Source organism: Megalobrama amblycephala, linkage group LG12 (genome assembly GCF_018812025.1).
Source record: "Megalobrama amblycephala isolate DHTTF-2021 linkage group LG12, ASM1881202v1, whole genome shotgun sequence".
NCBI lineage: Eukaryota > Metazoa > Chordata > Actinopteri > Cypriniformes > Xenocyprididae > Megalobrama > Megalobrama amblycephala.
In genome coordinates, this window is record NC_063055.1 from 6507866 (window position 1) to 6532821 (window position 24956).

The 24956-nt window shown below is 36.9% G+C and overlaps 1 protein-coding gene across 4 annotated transcripts in view; it reads right to left on the bottom strand.

Moving 5' to 3' along the window:
• Nucleotides 1–24634, bottom strand: part of slc6a8 (solute carrier family 6 member 8) — a 40616-nt gene extending 15982 nt beyond the window's left edge. For 2 of the 4 annotated variants that reach the window (XM_048210412.1, XM_048210411.1), the window contains exons 1-6: nt 23563–24634; nt 10179–10310; nt 8089–8353; nt 7456–7588; nt 2376–2510; nt 1989–2092 (exon numbers count right to left, since the gene is read on the bottom strand). In XM_048210412.1, coding sequence (XP_048066369.1) covers nt 1989–2092; nt 2376–2510; nt 7456–7588; nt 8089–8353; nt 10179–10310; nt 23563–23857 — 1064 coding nt within the window. In that variant the 5' untranslated portion in view covers nt 23858–24634. Of the gene's footprint in view, nt 1–1988; nt 2093–2375; nt 2511–7455; nt 7589–7699; nt 8061–8088; nt 8354–10178; nt 10311–23562 lie in introns of those variants that run through there. The other 2 variants (XM_048210410.1, XM_048210413.1) reach the window with 2 other exon arrangements.
• Nucleotides 24635–24956: the final 322 nt, after the last annotated feature.

Sequence of the window (24956 nt, forward strand, 5' to 3'; positions counted from 1 at the left end):
TTTTGTCCAGATGAATCTGCCATTTTGGGAGCCTGAAACCACTATTTTTTGAAACCGGGTCCCAGAGTGGATACATTTGAAAACGACACCCTTTCATTTTTATGTGTACAGCAAATCCGTATATTTTGTGAAACAATAATGTCATCACCTTGTCTGGCTATCACCAGACCAAGTTCAATTTAAAATTGAACATTGGTCTGGGGAGTTTGCTATACTGCACAAGAGATGTGATTTTTACTGCACAAGAGATGTGATCAACGAGCATTATTCACGCAATTGGATAGTCCTTCAACCAATCAGATCAACGATCCGGGTGACGTACTTTGCAGAGGGACGCGAAAACACCAGACAGGTTTAGTTTGTAGCATTGATCAGCGGTTTGCAGAAGCAGCAATGGCATCGAGCGATTTTTGCAGGTTGTGCAAAAAAACATGAAAGTGAGTGGTATTTACACCCACTCGAGCGATTTGTTTGCTAAACGTCGAGAGGTTAAAAGAAATTGGATTGACAGTCGTGCTTGCCATCGCTTCTCCAGCGTCATCGTGTTATAACCGCCAATAACGAGCAAGGTGGATAAGCCAGTCTGTGATTGGTTCCCGCAAAAGTGTAACAGACACAGTAGAAATTAATGTATGGGTTTCCAGACTGAGTTGCCGGGCGAAATCAAATCGCCGGCAGATCAGGCTGGGTTTACCCAGTCTAGTCATCACCCCATGTTTCGACCCTACTCAGACACTACTACGTCACGTAACAGCAACAACAACAACAATGGCGGACTACATGCTTGTGTTCGTGCTGCAGAAGCTACTAAGCCTATTATCTTCACTAAAGTAAAGCTTTATTACTAAGCTTTACTAAAGTTTGTATACAGTGCACAAGGTTTATGCGCATGCTCGAAGTCTTATTCTCTGTTTTTAGTGTATCTCTGTGGCAGAATTACAGCGTCACATACTGGTCTGGCATGTATCTTCATCGTTTTGAGTCGGTTTCATGTGTACGCAGATATTTCTTGAGAAGTTCTGGCTTCGTGTGGATGAAGCCTATGTACTGTATACAATGTATTATAAATGTTATAATGTTTATGCATTAAAATGCATTCATAATGTATAATAATAATGCCATCTTATAGTCAATTATATCTGCCTTAAGATATCTACTCAAGTATAATGCATTAAATAACATGATTTCATGTGGGATATCATGTACTTTATACATTCATAATATATAAAGTAATATATATAAATGAAGAAGAAGATGCTATGTTAGCCACTTGACAAAATAATGTTTTTCTGAGGCATAAAAACATGGTACTCGTGGAAAATCAGAATCAAACAATAAGACTTAACATGTTGAGCTATATAACAATGATTCGTTTTCTGTCTATAAATGTATCCAAACAGTTGTTCCCTTGTCTAATAAAACATAATATATTAAAGCGTCTTTGATGTTCCCATGGTTTCTACAAAATAATACCAGAAATTGAGGGTAACGCAGGTTCGATGTCATTGATAGGCGACGGGCGGGCATGGTCCGTGTCCTGGTTATAATTTCTCTAGATTTGAACAATCTTTTAAACATCTGGGATAATGTAAGTACGCAAGCCAACAAAATATATAACATTGTTCTAGTGGTTTTTGGATATTTGAATCCAAAAATAAAATAAAATTTAAATAAGAAAAATCCCAGATGTTCAATGTATATATAACCAGCCTAAGTGCTTTGTACATTAAAGTCAAAGCAAAGAACTGCTGATTCAGTGCATCTGGTTGCTCATGTATGCAGGACATTTGAGATCGATTAAAGTGAGAGGCTGTTTACTCTTTGCTAGCCACACAATCTAGCCTCTTATAAGACAAGGTCAGGGCTCTCTGATTGGGTGAACATACTAGACACAACGTCTTTCGAAAAGAAAACACGTTGATTCAGAAAGATCGCAAGACGGCATAACAAAACGCGTCCTTGTCTCTTCAAGGCTGATGGAGGCTTACTTATAGCAGTCATTGTTGAATCGGTTATAGCTGCCGAGGGCAGTGAGGGCTCCGAGCCCGATAGCGTAGGAGAAAAAGATTTGAGTACCAGCATCGATCCAGACCTGAGAAAGACAAAAAGAGTAATGACAGTCAGACAAACAGATCCACCTCTGAAATGATTATTGAGCTCAAAGTGGCTCCAGGTGCTCTGGAGAAAGACATAAATGTCAAGTTTAAAAGTGCTTAGAAACAGTATTAAAGTATTGTGTATAGTAGAGGGAGAATCGTAAATAAACTAAGAAAGAGTGAAGCGTATTGAATTACATTTACATTGATTTTGGATAAAAGCAGATGATTTCATCCAAAGAGAGATATGAAGCTAAAGGAGCTAACTACAAGACTCACCTGTGCCTCTCCTAGCTTAGACCAATTGGGTTTGACATAGTACATGATCCCATCATAAGCTCCGGGAAGAGTAACGCCCCTCACAAGGAGAATAATCAGGACCACATACGGGAACGTGGCAGTGAAATACACAATCTGTGAAAGACAAAAACAAGAAACGCACTCAAGTTAACTGATTTCATTACATATGACTCGCTGCTTAGCTTAGGTTTCAAAGGGTTTGTTCACCCAAAAAATGAAATTTCTGTCATTAATTACTCACCCTCATGTCGTTCCAAACCCGCAAGACCTTCGTTCATCTTCAGAACACAAATGAAGATGTTTTTGGTGAAATCTGAGAGCTTAACTGCCACTTTGACGCTTCAAAACTTCTTAAAGAGATCGTAAAACTAATCCATATGAATTGAGCAGTTTAGTCAAAATTTTCTGAAATTTGGACTAAACCACATATGGATTAGTTTTATGATCTCTTTATAACTTCTTTTGAAATGTCAAAGTGTCAATTGTGTTGCTGTCTATGGAGAAGAACATACTCAGATTTCATCAAAAATATCTTCATTTGTGTTCTGAAGATGAAGGAAAGTCTTACAGGTTTGGAACGACATGAGGGTGAGTAATTTATGACAGAAATTTCATTTTAGGGTGAACTAACCCTTAAACTTATTTTCATTTGCTAAGGCTCTTACTATAATATTGCTAATATTGGGGTATTTGAAGCACAAGCATTTGCCATAAAACATCATAGTAGCCTATTTGATTAGTAGTCTCATTTTGATTATTAGATTAACGACTTAAAAATTGTGCAGAATCTTCATGCAAAACGTTTATTTGTTATATATTTTTTCAAATCCTAAAATCTTTTATTTCCAAGTTGAAATAAAAAACATTACTGCCTACGGTTCTAGCCTAATAGTTGCATTTGCTAAGGTTATTACTATTAATACTGCTAATGTTTTAGCGGTGTATTAGGCGTAAGTATTAAACTCTGCCACAAACTCATCCTCGTGTCGTATTTGCAACCGATATCTCAAGTCGTGTTTGTTGAACAGAGATATGCTATTATTTCTCCAAAAGGTCAGAATTACCAAAACACCCTATAGCAATGACCTTGCAACATCCTGGCAACCACCCACAACATGGTGTTGCATGAGAAAGCACCACTCATATTTTCTTCATAAAATGTAAAAATCACATTTTCGACAATCATATGTTATTTTCCGTGTTTAATAAGCGTCCTTGTTTGCTGAATGATTTTGGCAGTGCATTTGAGAGCGTTTGCTAGACTGATTGTAGAAAGCCACATAAAATCCAGATAACATAATCTAGTACGAGCCAATATTATCTGTAGATTTATATCAGGGAATTTGTTGCACTGCATCTCTAAAATACTTTTTATCTCTCGCGGGTCTCAGCAAGGACAGTGTTAGTCACATGCTGAGCATTCTGTCATGTGAAAAAGCCGAGAAGCATGTACCGCACGTCTCACTGCCTTCTGTTATCAGATCATTGCTGATTTTCTTTAGCAAGGAGAGGTTTATTGATTCAGTGGCTGGGTCCAAACGGTGTGAACTTTGAACTTCGACGATACGAGACGGATTGTTATCAGGGAGCATTTAAATGAGATGTGCTCATTCCAAGTGTTGCTGGTTTATGGACTTGGCTCACAGTATGTTCTTACGAGGCTGGCAGCCTTCTGTAATTGCTCCACATAGACACATAAAAGTAGGACAGCCGTTCTAGATCAAGCCCATCACATTAAAGCACGCTGCTCAGCCCTAGCTCTTCACAGACTTCAATTGTTCTTTCAAAACTCTCTTCTGAATTCCCTCAGGAAGGCGAGCTCAACTCATAAAGTACATTGCTGCCCAGTTACAGCAAAAACACGGTCACTGTTTATGACGTGCTGTGGATAGCAAGAGCTTTTTGAATTCTCCACGTCATTCCGACATCTTTGTCTGTCCACAGTCCAGAGCACCATGTCATCTCTAGTAGTCCTGACAAGAACAATAATAAATCCTGACATATCAACGAAAAACGACGCCCTCTAACACATAAAATACAGTAAAACAGTAGTACTGTGAAAAATTAAAAATAACTTTTTTCTATTTTAATTTATCTTAAAATGTGTGCGTATGTGTGTGTGTATATATATATATATATATATATATAAATATATATAAAAATAATATAATAAAATAATATTAAAATATATATAAGTATATATTTTAATAGAACAAAATTAAATTATATATTGATTATTTATCATAAAAATAAATATAATTTATTAACTAAAGTTTGGGACAAGTAAGATTATAATTTTTTACATAAATTACTACTTTTATTCAGCAAGGATGCATTCATTTGATCAAAAGTGTCAGTAAAAATATTCATATTGTTAGAAAAGATTTCTATTTCAAATAAATGCTGTTCTTTTTAACTTTCTATTCATCAAAGAAAAAAAAGTGTCACGGTTTCCACAAAAATATTAATATAAGAAATGGTTCTTGAGCATCAAATCAGCCTATTACAATTATTTACAAAGGATCATGTGACACTGATGTCTGGAGTAATAGAATTCAGCTTTTGCCATTAAATTCCATTTGAAAATATATTAAAATAAATGATTAGAGGTATTTTAAATCGCAATTATTTTTCTCAATATTACAGTTTTTACCGTATTTTTGATCAAACTAATGCAGTCGTGACGCAGTCGTCCATTTTGGTAAATACAGAATTATACTATTCTATCTTAAAGGTGCCCTAGATTCAAAAATTGAATTTACCTCGCCATAGTTAAATAACAAGAGTTCAGTACATGGAAAAGACATACAGTGAGTCTCAAACTCCATTGTTTCCTCCTTCTTATATAAATCTCATTTGTTTAAAAGACCTCCGAAGAACAGGCGAATCTCAACATAACACCGACTGTTACGTAACAGTCGGGGTGTACGCCCCCAATATTTGCATATGCCAGCCCATGTTCCCAACATTATGAAAGGCATTAGACAAGGGCAGAACGTCTGGATGTGCACAGCTGAATCAATAGACTAGGTAAGCAAGCAAGAACAATAGCAAAAAATGGCAGATGGAGCAAAAATAATTGACATGATTCATGATAACATGATATTTTTAGTGATATTTGTAAATTGTCTTTCTAAATGTTTCGTTAGCATGTTGCTAATGTACTGTTAAATGTGGTTAAAGTTACCATCGTTTCTTGCTGTATTCACGGGGACAAGAGCCATCGCTATTTTCATTTTTAAACACTTGCAGTCTGTATAATTCATAAACACAACTTCATTCTTTATAAATCTCTCCAACAGTGTAGCATTAGCTTTAGCCACGGAGCATAGCCTCAAAATAAACATCAAAATAAACACTGTACTTACGCGATTAGACATGCTGCATGACGAACACTTTGTAAAGATCCATTTTGAGGGTTATATTAGCTGTTTGAACTTTTTTTTATGTTGTTTAAGGCAAGCGCGAGCTCTTGGGGCGTGGAGCACGAGATTTAAAGGGCCACACACCCTGAATCGGCTCATTTCTAATTATGCCCCAAAATAGGCAGTTAAAAAAATGAATTAAAAAAAAATCTATGGTGTATTTTGAGCTGAAACTTCACAGACACATTCAGGGGACACCTTAGACTTATATTACATCTTTTAAAAAAAAGTTCTAGGGCACCTTTAATAATGGACTACATAGAATTAGCTGTCTGATGCAAAATCAAACACTCCTGCCATAACTCTTTTACCAGCTCTGACTTTAAGATTCGGTCCATGCCACTTTCAAGTGTGTAAAAAAATGCAGAAATAGACCTGAACTAAAAATACTGTCAGTAAACAAACTCTGTTCTAATTCCCATGAGGGCTGTGAATCTGGGGTAATCTGCCGCTTAGTATTTGTGCACCGTAATAATTAATCAGATTCTGAAATAGCCAATTAGCACACTGTAACAGTGGCTTATTGTGTGTGTGTGTGTGTGTGTGTGTGTGTGTCAGTCATCTGAATGAGCTTGACTCAACGCTTACTCACAGTGTCCTTTCCATCAATGAAATAGGAAAAACACAAGTTGGCAACTAAATATTTAACTAAATAAACAAGTTTAAATAACCTACTTTCCATTATTTGCCTTCTTTAATTGTTTACTAGAAACACTAAGCCCTGCTTTGAGTACACAGGAGTAACACAGCAGACTTTAGAACAAAACAAACCATGTCTGTAATACAAGGATGACCTTCTACACAGCAATACGCAGCAGAAATAAAATGAAGTAATTATATCACTAAGGGTTCATATGATCCCGCCTCCCAGAGAGAGAATATGGCTGTTGGCCATTTGTACGAGCACCTTATCACGTCCCACTGCAGACACCCGCTCGTGACCGACCAATCTCAGAGAGCCTCCCTGACAAGGCACTTTGTAATATTTCCCGCCACACCCCCATGGCAAATAATGTTGCTATGGCTACCTTTCTGCCTCACTTCAGCACTACTGTGATAGAGCAGCAGTGGGTGGAGCTATGCGAATCAAGGTTACACAAGAAAGTCACATTGCACTTGAGCTAAACAACCTGGGAAATTAAATAAGATGCAGTCTTTGACATCATATTTTTATGAATTTATGTGCAGCATAATAACAAGATTACATAAGAACATATGAAATGACCTGCAGAGTGAATTCAAGTTAATTAAAGTTTCAGATTAGATAAAAATGGCTGTTTGAATTATAAAACACTGAAATAGTGAAGGTGCTTCCTGATGTGAAAACGCTTACAGAAGATCCAAAATGATCTTTTGTGAAAAAGGCAATCCCATAACTGCATCAAGCACTGCAAAATGTGCAAAGTTAAATGGCCTTTACAAATGGCCTTTACAGATGTCAGACGATTTTGAAGTTGGAGGAGCTATTGCCAACACTAGTTAACAATATTCTCTAACTGTTACGTAACCAAGCTTAAGATGTAGTGCAGGTATCTGATTTTCTGCTGTCCATGTGACTGCTTTTACCTCTCTTCAACCCACGCAAGATTCACACATGCAATGACAAGTACTAAAGAAAGAAAGATTGTGCTCACCTTTCCTGTTGACTTCACCCCCTTCCACACACAGAAGTAAACCATCACCCACACAGCCAACAGACACAGCGTCAGTTCCCAGTTCATGGCGCCTGGCTGGTCCAGCCCATCCGAGATGTTCAGAACCTTGTTCCTGAGATGGAGAAAGACGTTCATGAATGAAAGCACTGTATAGCGCTCACAAAGCTTTGCTTCATTGCAGTTTTTATTTTTAATTTATTTAATTCATAACTACCTAACTCACATGTAGCTTGAAAGTGACGACTTTCCAGAGTTGTATAGTCTACTGTCACTGATGACATGAAAACTAACCATGAACCGTTTTGAACGGTCAATCCATGTGCTCTGTAAACAGATGTCCTTCCAAATCTGAGATTTCACCTTGCATAGCCAATAATACGAAATTCATAAACCTCATACACAGATCCAGATTGTACAGGCAGCACTATGTGACCAAATGTGTTTAACAAGCTCTGACATGTGGGATTTATTAACAGTAAAACAACATGTCCAAGTAAGAAATGCAAGTTAAATTTAAACAACAAAAACACATAAATCTTGTCAGGAGTGGTTCTTACATAAAAGGCATTTGAATATTACAAAGAGAAATGAATAGCATAAAAAACAACTCACTCCCAGAATTCAATAATAGGAGAACGCCCATTTGCAAGCTCTTCGCACGTCAGGTTGCCAAATGTGGAGTTGACAATGGTGCCGTTCAGGCATTCGCCGTGGCGGAAGATCTCGATGCAGTTCTCTGTGTTCCATGGGTTGTCGCAGGTGGACCAGGGCAGCGGGGAATTGAAGGACTTTATGAAGTAGTAGAAACCCCAGGCAAGTACCATGATGTAGTACGTGTTACAGAAGAACACAATCACCATGGAGGCATAGCCAAGTCCTAAAACAAACCAGTAAAACACAGCATGAAACAGCATTCAAAATGCATTGAACTTAAATCAATTAAAAATAAACCCTTCAGCTGAACTGTATCCCTTACATAACATGTACTGATGAACCATGCATTCAGGCAGTAAATAGAGTTAAATTTGATTACATGTTGTCTTTAAACTACAGAATGAGGCAAGAATATACTTAAAGGGTTAGTTCACCCAAAAAAGAAAATTATGTCATTAATGACTCACCCTCACTCAGACCTCCGTTCATCTTCGGAACACAGTTTAAGATATTTTAGATTTAGTCCGAGAGCTTTCTGTCCCTCCATTGAAAATGTATGTACGGTAGACTGTCCATGTCCAGAAAGGTAATAAAAACATCATCAAAGTAGTCCATGTGACATCAGAGGGGCAGTTAGAATTTGCTGAAGCATCGAAAATACATTTTGGTCCAAAAATAACAAAAACTACAACTTTATTCAGCATTGTCTTCTCTTCCGGGTCTGTTTTCAATCCGCGTTCACGACTCTGCTGCTTCTTCTTCTTTCCTGTTTTACGGCGGTTGGCATCCAGCTTATTGGTGCATTACCGCCCCCTTCTGCTCCGGAGTGTGGTTCACGACTCCGCAGTGACGCTGCTGACGTGTTATCCGGTGCGCCCGAGCTTCGTTTACAGTCTGAGGGAGACGCACGCATTATTCAAGCTATTCTACATTGTTTGTATTTTGGTATTGCTATATTTTTTAAAATGGTGCGTAAGTGTGCATGTCACGGATGTCCTAATCGCCAAAAACAACCACGGCGACGTAAAAGTGCATTACCATCGCCGACAGATGAAAGGATTCAATGGAATCAATTCAATGGAATCAATTCAATGAAAAGGATACCGGAAGAGAAGACAATGCTGAATAAAATGGATTTTCGATGCTTCAAAAACTTCTAACTAACCCACTGATGTCACATGGACTACTTTGATGATGTTTTTATTACCTTTCTGGACATGGACAGTCTACCGTACATACATTTTCAATGGAGGGACAGAAAGCTCTCGGACTAAATCTAAAATATCTTAAACTGTGTTCCGAAGATGAACGGAGGTCTTACGGGTTTGGAACGACATGAGGGTGAGTCATTAATGACATCATTTTCATTTTTGGGTGAACTAACCCTTTAAGAGCATCCATAATTGTAATAATATATTTGCACCCTTTTCGTGATAAAATATGTTTATAATTTTGAAATATATCAGAATACAAAGTCTAGATATTATGTGATATAGATATTTTGTACTGATGATATTAGGTGAAATTTTTACTATTATGCATTATAATATTATATAATATTATAATAATTATTATATAATAATATACAGTATATTATATAATAATTATTATAGTATTATTAATATTATAATAATACTATATTATAGTTATTGTAATATTTTATATATAAATATAAAATATTATTATATATAAATAGCATTTTTGTAATTTATTCTACTTTAATATAATATAATATAATATAATTATTATAGATATTATTATATTTTAAATACATATAAAATATTGTATTATATATAACATTTATGTATACACTATTATTTATGTATTATTAAATACAACATATTGTTATATATAAAAGCACTTTTTTAATTTATTCTCCTAATAAATTAAATATAATATAATATAATATAACATCATATAATATAACATAATATAATAATAGGATTAAAATAAAATTAAATAAAGAATGCATGTGCAATGTTTTAAGGGACAACCTAAAATAGCATCATAACTAAAAAAGTAAGGTAAAGCATAAAGATAGAGCAAACCTTTAAAAAGAGGGGCAATGTTCCACACATTGATGCTTCCAGCCTTCATAAACTGACCCAGCGCTATCTCCAGGAAGAATATCGGAATGCCTCCCAGAAATATGAACAACACATAGGGAATGAGGAACACTCCTGTGAACACACAGCAATAGAGACAGAGAGCGATGTTAAAGACAACATGGAATGTCGGTGCCGATAGCCTAGTGGTTAGTGCGCTGGCATATGGCGCAAATGTGTTCACGGTGACCTGAGTTCGATTCCCGTATCGAGGTCCTTTGCCAATCCTGCCCCCCTTTGTCTGCTCTCTATTGTCCTCTCCAAATAAAGGCACAAAAAGCCCATAAATATAACTTAAAAAAAAAAAAAGGACAACATGGAATGACATTCACAAGCAACCCATGTAAGTTATTGCATTTTAATGAAACAATAGTAATAGATTAACATGCATTGGTGAATAGTTCACAATAAGACAAGAAATGTGTAGTAAAGGCTCGATTTGAAGGTCAAACACTTGATATGAAATTCAAAGAATTGCGTTTTCCATTCATTCTAGTCACAAGATGTCATAATGTACCAATAAAATAATACCTAGAAACATAAACCGAGGTCTCATGATGCATATAATGCCAATTAACCCCAAAAAACAAGGCAGTATTGCATTTTACACATCTTCAAAGTATTACAACACAGGTGACCATTTTAAATGAGGGAATTATCTGCTATTTGTGCACAACACCGTCACGTTGGCACGTCAGCTAGGATTTGACTGCTGCTGGTCGCATTAGCATTCATCATGCGGTCTGTGCGGCAGCACGCTGATGCGTCGGCAGCAATAAACCTTCGCTCGACTGATCTGAGATTGACAGCCACAGTAGCGGCTTAGAGAGGGGGGTCGGTCGCCGGCGTGATGCAGATTATCCACTGAAAACCGTGCTGGCATGCTCAATGAAAGTCTTGATGATGTCACCTGCCACTCATCGCCGAGGTGACTGCGGGGGAGGATGGGTGCGTGCGACAGACAGAGGGAAAAAAACGGATGCGATGGAAAAAAAGGCAGAGTGGGACGCCGTTACACAAAACGACATGCTTACGTAATGCTAGCTCTGCAGGCTAGCGGATACACGGCCAATTTATAAAGAATGCAAGCCAGATAACCTAAAACAATAAAATAACAACAACAACTCCTGCTGCTAATTTAAAACAGATATGAATGAAGTGGCTCCTTTGGGAGCACTGCCCAGTTTCCATTCAGAAAACAACAGCTTCTGTTGGACTCGTGACTCAGAAAGAAGCCTTTGATGAACTGCCTACAGAAGGAAGCACCGAACACAATGTGCTGCACAGATCTCCAGACCGCAGCCGCTATGTGAGTGTATTCCTCTGTGAAAAAAGGGAAAATATGCATAATGTGGGCTAGTGTCGGGTTGATTTGCAAACAAAAGAGAACACCATGGCAATGCCCCGTGAGCGGATGATGCATGAGAATGTGACTGCGGGTCAATGCGTGAACACGTACACAGCTAGAGCGGAATATAACAAGTGTGACTCACACACACACACACACACACAGTCTTGCGAGTGCTGCAGTAGCTGACGTTGTGCGCATAGATCACTTGACTCTGTATCAGCGTGTGCTCATTATTATGCTCTCGGAAAAGTGAGGAATCTTTTCAGCTCTTTCTCTTCTAATGCATAAAAGACCAGGTGTTCCATTGCTAATGGTGTCTACTGATACAATTCAAGAGGAATTAGGTGGCTTATAATCATTGACATCTTCCCAAAATGTAATACTAATTGGTAATCGCACATTGCCATTTTAACGTATTTTGATCAGCGAACATAAGCAGAAGCTCAATCGAACCTGCTTGACGCGTGAGAATGAACCTCATGAGAACGAACCTCATTGGTTCTCACAGAAGCTCAGAAGTGCTGCATAACACACGAGAATGAACCTAATTGGTTCTCACGGAAGCTCAAATGTGCTGAGAAAGACACGAGAATGAACCTCATTGGTTGTCACATGTCAAGCAAACACGTTTGAGCTTCTGTTTACCATAACTGATGTGAGAGTTGATGAATGTTTATATGTAAATAAAAGCCTAAATACAATCTGTTCCCACATAAAGCGATCATATCTCTTCAGAAAATGTGGACTGTGAAGCGTCAAAGTGCTAGTTGCACAGCTGTCAATGGAAGGACGGAAATCACTCAGATTTCATTAAAAATATCTTTGTTCTGAACATGAATGTAAGTCTTTCGGGTATGGAACGACATGAGGGTGAGTAAATGATGACAGAATTTACATTTTTGGGTGAAGTAACGCTAATAAAAAGTGGCAGCGTGATTTATGATGTACTGATCATGATGCTAACATTAGCAGAGCTCTTGTGAAAACATCTAACATGCTGTCAAGCTAATATTTTGCTTTATATGGAATACTGCATTTTGCAGTTTTCAAATATGTCTAAATAAAGACCGTTGACCACAGAAATTCTGCATTAACAAAGACTTTATATAGAGAGAGACGGTGCATTCGTATTATTATGAATGGGAGAAAGTGCAACGCACAATATGGCGGAATAAATAAGAGCCAATCGCCAACTGGTAAAGTCAACAGCCGTTAGAAGCTCCGGTTCCTATAGAGACGCACACTTAGGACTGCGCATGCGCATTAGCTTGATCCAGCCTGAAAAATGCTGTTTTTTGTCATGATTCGAAGGTTTAGAAACAAAATTTATGAGACAGCTGTTGTCAGGTTTCATTGGTGATTTCAAAAATGAAATTTAATCGAAAGATGTTTCCCCATTCAAAGAGATAGGAGCTGCACTTGAATGCCCGAGAGGCGTTTCAAAGATGGCCACAGAGTTAAATGGCTTGTCTTAAAGGGACTTTGTTATTAAGTGACTGCCTGCTTATGTTTCATACATAGTTGTGGTGTTCTGTCTCTCTGCAGCGTCTATACATTTGCTAATAAAATATAATCAATACTTTATGTCCATTTATTTACTTATTTGCTGAGTAGCCACATAATAATTCTGGGTCATGTTCTATTAGCTGCTCGTTATCACAAAATAAACCCTGTCAGAGTATTTTGTGATATTGACTGAACACTGACTGTACATTATCCCCTTACTTAACTTCCACCAGCTCACGACAGCCACATCAGGTGTGGTGAAAATATGTTAAGCTTTCTATTCTGGATGGGCTAAAAATGCATTGGGAGTTAACGATCTCAACAGTGCTGAATCCTGTTTGTCAGTTAGCGAAATTGCAGTGTGAAGCCCATGTGAGCAGTTCACATCATCCCGTAAAGCACACCGAGAAGTGTTTTCACTCCTTTCTAAAGAGCAGCCCTTAAAACGCTGGCAGAACTGATTTGATTCTTGGGTAATAAGGGGAAGCTATAAATATAGATTCCCACACCTCCCCCTTACAGAACAGATGGATATGGACAATCTGTCAACACATATGGCTCAGTCCAGTCAGAAGCCTATGATAATGTTTTCATGTATTACCAGGTGAAAATGAACTTGTCTCCAGCATCAGTATGTACTGTCGGCTAGCTAGAGCCACATGCATTCAATAGAAGCAAAACACTATTCTAGTAATGTAATATTAGTTGCCAGTAGAATATCTATATATACTGTATCATGATTTCCTGTTGTCCGAGTTAGTGTCAATTCTGTTACCGTCAAACTCTGTTACCAGTGTTTACAGTCATGTATGTGTGTGTGAGAAAGAGGGAGAGAGAGTGTGTGTGTGTGTTTCTCTGTGTATGACTGTCAATTCTGTTACACACTGGAAAAAAAAAAAAAATAAAAAAAAAAAATTAAAATACACACATATATATATATATATATGTCTTATTCGTTTTGTTAATAAACGTTCTATGTTTAATATAAGCAAGTTTATATTTGTTTATTTTTTGGTTCCACAGTGTTTGCTGATTTTCAGATTTTTATTTAAACTTTGTGTAAGTTATTTGTTGTTTTATATTAGACCTATAGCAAAAGTTCTGCTTAATATAAGTGAGTTTGTCATTGAACTGTTTTGTTGTTGTGTTTGTGTTGTTTATTAAGAATAATAATGAACACACCATTCAATTGCCGCCCCCATAAACGTGCTACTACTCAAATAATGGGTTAAATGAATGACTACTAGTCGACTAGAAAAATCGTTGGCTGTAGGCAGCCCTATCATTTTCTCACAATGCATGCCAATGGAAGAGGAAATTCTTTCACCTTGTTGATACCACAAAAACAACAGCGATTTCACAATCTCAACTGCTCATACTTGTTCTATAAGGTGATGAATAATAAAAACATGTAAGGTCTATTAATCATGTTGATTTTCACAGCGCTTATTCTATCAGTTGCAGTTCTGTACCTCCGTCCCAGTATTGTACAACTCGATGAACAGTACAGTCCAAAAGTTTGGAACCACTAAGATTTTTAATGTTTTTAAAAGAAGTTTCGTCTGCTCACCAAGGCTACATTTATTTAATTAAAAATACAGTAAAAAACAGTAATATTGTGAAATATTATTACAATTTAAAATAACTGTTTTCTATTTGAATATATTTCACAAAGTAATTTATTCCTGTGATGCAAAGCTGAATTTTCAGCATCGTTACTCCAGTCTTCAGTGTCACATGATCCTTCAGAAATCATTCTAATATGCTGATCTGCTGCTCAAGAAACATTTAATGTGTACAATTGTACAAAATATTTGTGTACAATATTTTTTTTCAGGATTATTTGATGAATAGAAAGTTCAAAAGAACAGTGTTTATCTGAAATCTAATCTTTTGTAACATCATAAATGTCTTTACTGCCACTTTTGATTGATTTAATGCATCCTTGCTGAATAAAAGTATTCATTTCTTTAATTTCTTTTCAAAAAAATAAAAATAAAAATTCTTACTGACCCCAAACTTTTGAACGGTAGTGTATAATGCTACAGAAGCTTTGTATTTCAGATAAATGCTGTTCTTTTGAACTTTCTATTCATCAAGGAATCCTGAAAAAAAAAGTACACAACTGTTTTCAACATTGAAAATAATCATAAATGTTTCTTGAGCAGCAAATCAGCATATTAGAATGATTTCTGAAGGATCATGTGACACTGAAGACTGGAGTAACGATGCTGAAAATTCAGCTTTGCATCACAGGAATAAATTACTTTGTCAAATATATTTAAATAGTACACAGTTATTTTAAATTGTAATAATATTTCACAATATTACTGTTTTTTACTGTATTTTTAATTAAATAAATGTAGCCTTGGTGAGCAGACAAAACTTCTTTTAAAAACATTAAAAATCTTAGTGGTTCCAAACTTTTGGACTGCATAGCGTTAACGCAGCGGTAGTGTTACACTCACGGGACTCTGCACTTATTTGCTATCACAAAAGTTCATTATTTGCATGTGCCGGTTAAACATTTCATTAATTTCATTCTGACTTGCACCTTTTCTGAGCGCGTACACCCGAAGCGCGCGTGCGCGCACACACACTAAAAGCCTGTCAAACAGCGCTTGATTAGTGGACTTTATCTTTCGCGTGAATGCACTAATACTGTCAAATACACACAAGGTTTACATAAACACAGTTGGTTATGTCTAAAGTGAAAGTAATCAGTTGAGAGAAAATCGGATGCGTGTCTGTATTTTAGATGTGTGCAGGTCTTAAAGTAACAGCCGCCTAATAGTAAACATGCTGTCCTTGTCCTTAAAGGGATAGTTCACCCAAAAATGAAAATTCTGTCATTATTTACTCTCATATTGTTCCAACTGTATTAATTTCTTTCATCTGCTGAACACAAAATAAGAAATTTTGAAGAATGTGGGTAACCAAAGAGTTGGTGACCAGCAACCCACATTCTTCAAAATATCTTATTTTGCTTTCAGCAGAAGAAACGAAATGAATACAGGTTTAAAACAACTTGAGAGCGAGTAAATGATGAGAGCATTTTCATTTTTGGGTGAACTGTTCCTTTAATGTTAATACATTTATTATTGTTATCTTCCTAAAGGTCCATTTAAACTGTTAATTTTATGTCATTATTTAAGTATTTAATTTTGAACATTTACATTCATTTTTTATATAAGAAGATACTGTTTATCTTAAGTTATTTTAACCGAGGGGCCCCCAGATAAAATTTTGCTTAGGGCCCCATTAAAGCTTAGGCCGGCCCTGGCTACTAGAATATTAAAACTGCTAAGCAACAACTACATTTTCAGCATACTGAAATAACATGAAGATGAATTTACAGAGAATATGATACACAATGTCTGAACCCTAAAGCACCCATGGTTAGGCCCCAGTCAGAAAAAGGGGATTAAAAGATTAACAGACGCTCTTCTTAATCGCCCGTCCACGTGGAGCGAGGAACTGATGTCAGTCAGGCAAGACGCCAACATGTCCTGCTGTGCTGGCATCTCTGGCCTTCTTATGCCTTACCATTGAGAAACAGACACATTGAAACAGTGCGCATTTTAAAATGTCATTTGCAATACAGGAATTTGAAACTAATCCACTTTGTAGGCTTACTAATGTTGGAAATTAAATTTTGTCAAAGTTTGGCTGCCGTTTATGTGCCTTATGAGTAGGGGTGTCGCGATTTATCGGTGTTGATGATAATTGTGATATTAAAAAAATTAAATATTGTTATTGTGTTAATTAGGGGTGTGGCGATGATCATGATATTTAAAAATGAACAGTACACAAATGATTATATGACATAAATAATCCAATGTGAGAGTTTAGCGCTCTGAAATGCTCACGTGTAATTTATGTTTCATTCATACTTGTAGCCAGAGGGCGCTCTTGTGCAGAAAGTCCACAAGTGAGACTCACAGGAGTAATACAAATTATGACCTTCCAGAAAATCCCTTATATGGGCAAAGGCATCCAGATATCGCTACAGCTGAATAACATGACCTCATTATATATAAGAATCTATATTTTAAATATATATATATATATATATATATATATATATATATATATATATATATATATAAAAGAATATAAATTTAATGCAATGCATATACAAACAATACGGTGTCATGTTTCTTAAAACGTGACATTTCCTTCCTTTAATTCCATGAAGATAAAACAATCTGCTTTGTTTGTGAGCTGAAGCACAACAACAATGCCAGATTGTAATTAAAGAGTGTCACAGCACTAATACTTCAGATCAGGGAGATTTTAGCATGGCCGGGATACCGTATTGCAGACCCAGCAGCCAAGGACAGGTAGAGGGCTTTACTGCAGAGATCATAAATCTACTGACTATGTGGCCACCATTCTGTTCAGCTTGGCCTCTCTTAACTCTGATGCATTACTACATAATGCTGCAAAACAGCCAGTAACCTGGCAACAGAAAGACTGGACGTTACTGCATCTCACAGGTAAATACTGTATACGAGTTAGCGACGCCACAGTGTCGGTCTGAGCAGCTCAATGTAAGATTTGTGCCCTCAGATAGCACAGGCAGAAGAGTGAGCAACTCGCTGAACTGACTGCAGAGCTGTTTAAAGAAACAGATAAGGCAGCACTAATGTGATCTCTGACCACTACCATAAAATCTTACAGTACAGCATGTGGCTGTGTGTTATCAGGTAACATGCTCTTAAATTAATGCATGGTAACAAACTGCAAACATGCAGAAGTTTAATACTTAAGGTTAGAGATAACACAACAGGGGGTCTCTTAACTTTAAGTGGTTCACATCAAGAACTTTAGACTGTTTTAATAGAATCTGAGTTCTCTACTGGGAATTAGGAAAATTAGCAAACCTTCACTACAGGTGCGGAGAAACCTCTTGTGAGGTCTATGGGAAATCAATTAGTTCACGAGTGATTTGGCTAGAAACGGATTAGCAACACTGTATCAAAACTGCAAAGTCTCCAGATGCAAACACCTCAAGTTATAGAGGGACACGGAGAAACACTGTCTTTGAGGCTTTAGCAATTACTGCGATACATTAGATGAGGTGTTCACCCAACAATGAAAATTTACTATTTATCAATCCTCGTGTCGTTCCAAACCTGTATGACTTTGTTTCTTTCATCAGTGTTTGTAAAAACTAAAACTATTAAAAATCATTTTCCTTAATAGAAATAAAGCTGAAATAAAATTAAATGTAAATATTAGATGAGGAAAACATTTTTTAGAAATTCGAAATGTAGCACTATCTTGCATGGAGCACAAAAGAGTTTAAGTAGAAGGTCAAAGATGATTTCTTCCATACAAAAAAAATGAAATGAAAGTAGATCTAAATGAAAGAATGAAATGCAAAAAATCATCACAAAAGTAGATAAATCTCAACTCTATCTACGCAACTTGGACATTCTGCTAATAATATCTCCTTCTAGTCGCCACCTCTTTTCCTGCCGGTGTGACTACATTTTGTTAGAGTTTGCATTGGTGCCAGAACCACAGAACCCAACTCATAAGAGCTGCCCTTTCTGTTACAAACGAGAAACATTAAACGGCAAACGAAACGAAAGTAGAACAAAACTGCACTACTCGTTTGTGCTCGAGCATGCCGATCTCGAGCATGCGACACCATTACACAGCGTTGGGAGATCCAGTGAGAAAGCGTTTGAATTCGCGGCAGAACTAATAACATCGCCGCGAGATCTAGTGGAAAGCATTCAAATTCAAACAGCACTGGCGTGAAAACCAGGAGAAACCTAGTGCCATGAAGAGACACGTTATAAAGGGCTTTTCAGTCGACAAATCACCAACATTCACCATGGATTTAATGTAGCAAAGCTAACTGTAACCATGGTATTGTGGCAGAGACAGCTGAATGTTTTTTTTACATTATTCATATCAGGGTCGTACAACCTTTTGAAGGTGAAATTCAAGCACTTTTCAAGGGCTTTCAAGTGCTTCACATTTTTTACAGCACTTCAAATGTCTAAATATTATGCAATTTTAATGTTATTTTAGATGTGTTGATTTGTAAATCTAAACGTTTAAAGATGTAGGAACTAACATCATAAACTAACACTTTGTGGCAAACACTTTTATTTAAGAAAAAAAGACATGAAATTAACACTATAGCCAGTAGATGGCGACAGAGGAGTACTTATTAACCATTTCCACTCCCTAATATATGGAAAAAAAGTCTCACGAAAAACTAAAACTTTTCTTCAAATTGCGACTGAATTACACAAAGCAAGTAAAGAGCACTGCTTTTATAATATTTAAAGTTTCCCTATAAAAATTTGGTTTTTGCACGTTTAATAAAAGCTGATTTTATCTGCATCTTCACTCCCTAATGTATAGAAAAGAGTTGACTGAATTATTACTATAGTGACAAATTGTGACAGAATTACACAGAAAGCAAGTAAAGAGTGCTCCTTTTATAATCACTGAAGCTGTCGGTCAGTGAAGTATGATACTATAGAAAACAATGGTACATTTAATTAGAGTAGAATATTTAATTTTTCCCTATAAAAATTAGGCTTTTGCATGTTACTCTTGTTAATAAAAGTTGATTTTATCTACATCTCAATTTAAACTCAGTGCTTTACCATCAAATTTCCAATAAACAAACATGTAATATTATCAGTAACTGTACTTATCAATGCAAAATCGACAGTAATTTTATTATTAAATTAACTTTATGATTAAAAATCCCCCCTTTGCTACCAAATCAGGTGCTGACCCCACCATCTGTCGAATTTAGTGACACCTGTTCTCAAATATTATTCTGGAGCCCTGCACGAGGGTATTTAAATAATAATTTTTGTTTTTGGGTGAGCTATTCCTCTTAAGAAAGAACAACACCCCTTTATACTTGAATAAAAGATTCCATGGGTTTGAATTTGACCTGTGGCTAAATTTGTCTTCTGAGAGTGAGAAAAGTAAATATCACAAGTATCTCACAGCCTCAACCTCTGAACACTGAGTAAAAGTCAAGAATGTGAGACATGATCCGTATTTACTCTCCTCTTGCCAGCAAGACCTTTTTGGTCTTTGAGAGGCTTGATTTGATTTGGCAAAACAATTCAGGAGCCTGTCAAGTTTACACACAAAGACGACACATTGTGTTTGGCAACCTGTACCAGGGCACTGTAATTCTGTTACCTTAGAGCTCCTTGTTGGGGGTAAAGAAAGTATTTGAGCAAGAAGAGTCAGCCAATTCTCACGAGACACTTATGCATCTCATATTTCTCAAGCTGGCACATCTTATTTGAATCACTTATTGTTTTCGGAAGAATTGATGGTCTTTCGTGAAACGTTCCCAGCAGTCGGTTTCCATCACCTTTGCCTCTACCACAGGTGGTTGAGATTTCAGATCCAAAACACACTGACATCTTCTCTATCTAAATAACCAGAAGATAATGAAATCAAGTTAACGTCAAGACCGAACAGAATTGCAACCCGAGTGCTAACACAACATTGACCAAGTCTTGACATTTAGCTCACTACAGGGATTCAGGGCAGTGCCAAAGATCACCGTTACAGTTCACATATTCAGCGTAACGTTATACATCTTGACGAGATGTTTTAAGTGAATAATTCCATTATTGGAGTTTTCCCAAGGATAGTGGGAGACTTTCCAGAATGGCATTATATTCATTCTGTTTGACATTTCTCATCATTCTATCTAATATGTAAGTGAATTGCAACTATCCCATAGGTGTACTGTACTGTAATCAGGGTTCGCCAATGAGGCTAATGATGTGCAAATGACCCACGACTTGATCTTTAATAAAAGTTATCATGTTATGCTCTTTTACAGAGTCTTGATTTTTATTTTTGACCTCTCTTCCCAGTCTGTCAGTAACTCTCTGATTGGACGACTGGACCAGTGTGTTGTGACTGGTCAACCGCTTTGATCGTTTTGGAAAAGTCACATCTTTAACATAACTGCGAGATTCAGCACACTACTAACTCAACTCAACTCAACCAGGCCTCACCCATTTTTCTGCGTATGCCTTGGGCAGTGGAATATTGTGACATGTTCGTTCCCTGAAAAAATTTCAAGACATGAATTCAGGCGTTTCAGGGCATCAGTGCTTATTGACTTAGAGAATAACTGCCATTGGAGTGACTTTGTGCTTTGTAACTTTGCAGACATTTTTCATGCTCAAACAGCAACATTACACACTAAAGAAAGTTGATCATGTAAAAAAAAAAAACATAAGTCCTCTTTAATATTTTTTGCTTTTTTAATCATACTGGATATTTAGGTTTTTTTTATTTAAGTGTTTTTTTTTTTTTTGTTTTTACAAAATTTCAAAACTCTTTACTAACCCTGTGCAATGCATCTATTATAAAGTTGGCTGTATAATTATCTATTATTATCTGACGTTTTATATAACATTCCTTTTCATTCTCCTAGAGTAGATCGTATGGAAGCTTGTCACTGACACTCAATAAAAAGTAAAAAAGGGAATTGCGAATTTATATTTCACAATTCTGACTTTTTCTCGGAATTGCGAGGTACAGATTTGCAATTCTGAGAAAAAAGTCACTCTTTTTTTCCTCAGAATTGGACTTCATAGCTTGCAATTGCGAGTTTTTACCTCACAATTCTGAAAAAAGAAGACAGAATTGCGTGATATGAATTTGCCATTATCTTTTATTTTTGTAAAAAAAATCGGTGGCAGAAATAAGCTCCCATCACATCCCCATATATCAAGACAAAAAAAGTATGGCCATTCATTTAGCAAACGCTGGACTGCATCCAGAGCGCTGGGGACACGGGGAGACAGCTTCGTCATTCAGGCAAAAACAATGGATCTCTTTCTAATGGGGTCTTAAAGTGTTACGCAGACTTGGACTTCACATTCTATAGCCATCAGAAGATGACTCATAGAGCAAAAAAGAGAGAATCAATGGCGAAACAGTGACGATGAAGAGGCGCACCATGACTACTAATGCTACTCGAATCCGTCATTAGACAACGGCTGTGTCCCAAAGCCTAATGAGCTGACTACATAGACAGCATTTTGGGCATCATAGTCACCTTTGTTAGTAAAGACATGTTGTTAGCCAAATTGAAATAATTGCACTAAAGCCAAATGAAATTATTTATACATTTTTTGAAATATATATTTGATTAATTATATATATTTAAATTTTTAAGACACAACTGAGATTTATCAGTTAAAACCTTGAATTTGATCTTGAGCTATTTTTGTCAAAGCATGTGTGACCTCTAATGGTTGCATACTAGAAATGTGTGACCTCTACTTGTGATTTCATGCATTGCATTCAGTGTCATATACTCTATATAGAGCATTTTCACCTTCAGTATCCATTTATAGCTGCATTTGATGCTCTGAAATACAACAGGAGTGTGCACAGGGTGTGTGCTCAGTGTGAAGCAATAAATGAGTGCTGATTTAAGATACTAGTCGAAAGGGGGAAGAAAAAAGCCAAAAGAACTGGATCATCTTACAAGCATGTGATCCAGCACGTACAATGCGCACTCCTAATGTCTATAGCAAAGTCATGGGAAACTGGTGTAATGACACATTTGACAAATACACCAGCTATATAATTATTATGAACAAACTTATACAGTGTTTAACAGGTCATTAACGCAAATTCAAATAGTTAGAAATGTCATTAAACTTTAATTCATACTGTACAGTATTTTGAATCGTACATCAAAATGAATACATTTTAACAGTACATCTATTGCTTTATCATTAAAAACCAACTAATCAACTTTAAAACCAAAACTTTGTTGGAAAAGTGTGTTTGTGCTACATTTTCTTTTAAATAAATACCATTTGATTTGATATTTTATTTTGTCTAATACATTGACATTCAGATTATTAACAGAGACAGACCAATATTGCCTACCAATATTCATGTCTTCGCTTAATCGCTTATTGATTCTTTTATACATGATGGCAACATTGATGGCATCAAAATAGCACTCAACATTACATTACTCGACCTTAAGCAGGAAACAACAGTGTGCTCAGGTGATAACCTACCATTTTAAGGTATTGTTTGCATATGCAATTTGAAAATGAAAACTTATATACTTACATAAAACAAAAAAATACTGTTGTACTGTAATGATTAAGTTATTGTGTATTAATATTTCATGCATTTATGATCTGCATCCATACGACATATATAAAGCAATATATCATTTTATATTTTTGAATGCCTCTTAAGCGTTCAAATGCATTTTTGAGGCTCTGTGTGTGTGTATATATATAATTTCACCCGTAAATAAGAGGATATGCTTGGCAAAGGCAATGAATGAATGAATGAATGAATGAGTCAGGTCAGACACAGGAGGTGTCTTCCACCGTGCAAGTGACGTCACGGAGGGGGGTGGGGGTGGGGGGTTCTGTCATCTAAAGGGATCTGAATGTGCTGCAGAGAACGTCTTACCTCCACCATTTTTGTAGCACAGGTACGGGAAGCGCCAGACGTTCCCCAGACCCACGGCGAACCCCACACAGGACATGATGAAGTCCATCTGTCTGGTCCACGTCTCTCGCTCAGGGTAGCCCTGCCTCTTCTCCACCGCAGATATGGCTCCAGTGGCCGCTGATATGGGTCCTCCGTTGAGGGTCCCATTGACGCCTTGATGCGCGTTTCCATTGGGAATGAGATGGCCCTTCTTTTCCTCCACCAGGACCGTGTTCAGGGCGCAGCAGTCTGCGTCTAGAGATGATTTCTCCATCTCTCGTGTAAACAAAGCAAATCAACCTCCTCACAAGGGCTTAAATCAGCAGTCAAAAATAAATATTTGATCTCTTATTGTTTTTGGACAGTTTCAGTTTCTTTTCACAGCAAGATGTCCCTTTTGTTCCTCTTCAGGTGCACAGGATCTGGTCCTTTATCCTTTTATTTAATAAAATCAGCAGTGTTATTCTTAACGAATGTATTTTTCCGTTGGCAGTTTGATTATCACGGCGAAATTGGCAACGGTTTTGTTGGTTTGTTTTATCAAAAAGCGCGTTTGTAAAATAAATAATAGACCTTAAAAGAAAAAAGACACCGATTTGAAACAGCACCTTCAAAAACAATCCACGAAACACTTAAAGGTGAGTCTGAAGAATCGCATGGGCACGTGAATCTCTCAGAGAGAAGACGACTGAGGAGACGGCAAAACCAAAGCGGCCCTTTACGCGCGCTGATCAGATGAATGTAATGGAATTACATTCACAAATTGATCGCCTAAATCTCTTCAGACCATCGTTCTCATCGGTATTAAACACCCAGAATGTATAAATGAGACGCGAATCGGTGTCTACAGGAGGTGCGGCTGCTGCGGTCCCTCTGTGCGTGCGTGTGGACGGACGGTCTGATGTGTCCGCGCGAAGCCGCTCGGTGTTTTAACGGGCTCGGTAACGTCATTTGAAGCTCAACCCTCCCCCTCTGTCCCGCTTATGGAAAACAGAGAATGGAAAGCTCACGTACGCCGCACACTACATACTGTATACTGCGTACTACGCAGCAAGTGCGATTCTAGCTCACTGGTGCGCTGCGCGAGGTCAGATATGAAAGATTTTCATTGCAGTTTGATCGACTTATGAAAGCACAATGCGTTTTTAAAAATGGTAAGCAGCATAAATTAAGGGCAGCGAATTTGTGATGTATAAATACTTTTATTTATAACAAAATGTACTTCTTGTGTGTGTGTGTGTGTGTGTGTGTGTGTGTGTATATATATATATATATATATATATATATATATATTTCTTTTGAATTTGAAGTAAAAATATTTTTTTTTAAATGAGAACCACAAAAAACAAGCAAATAAAAAGTGAATTATCAAA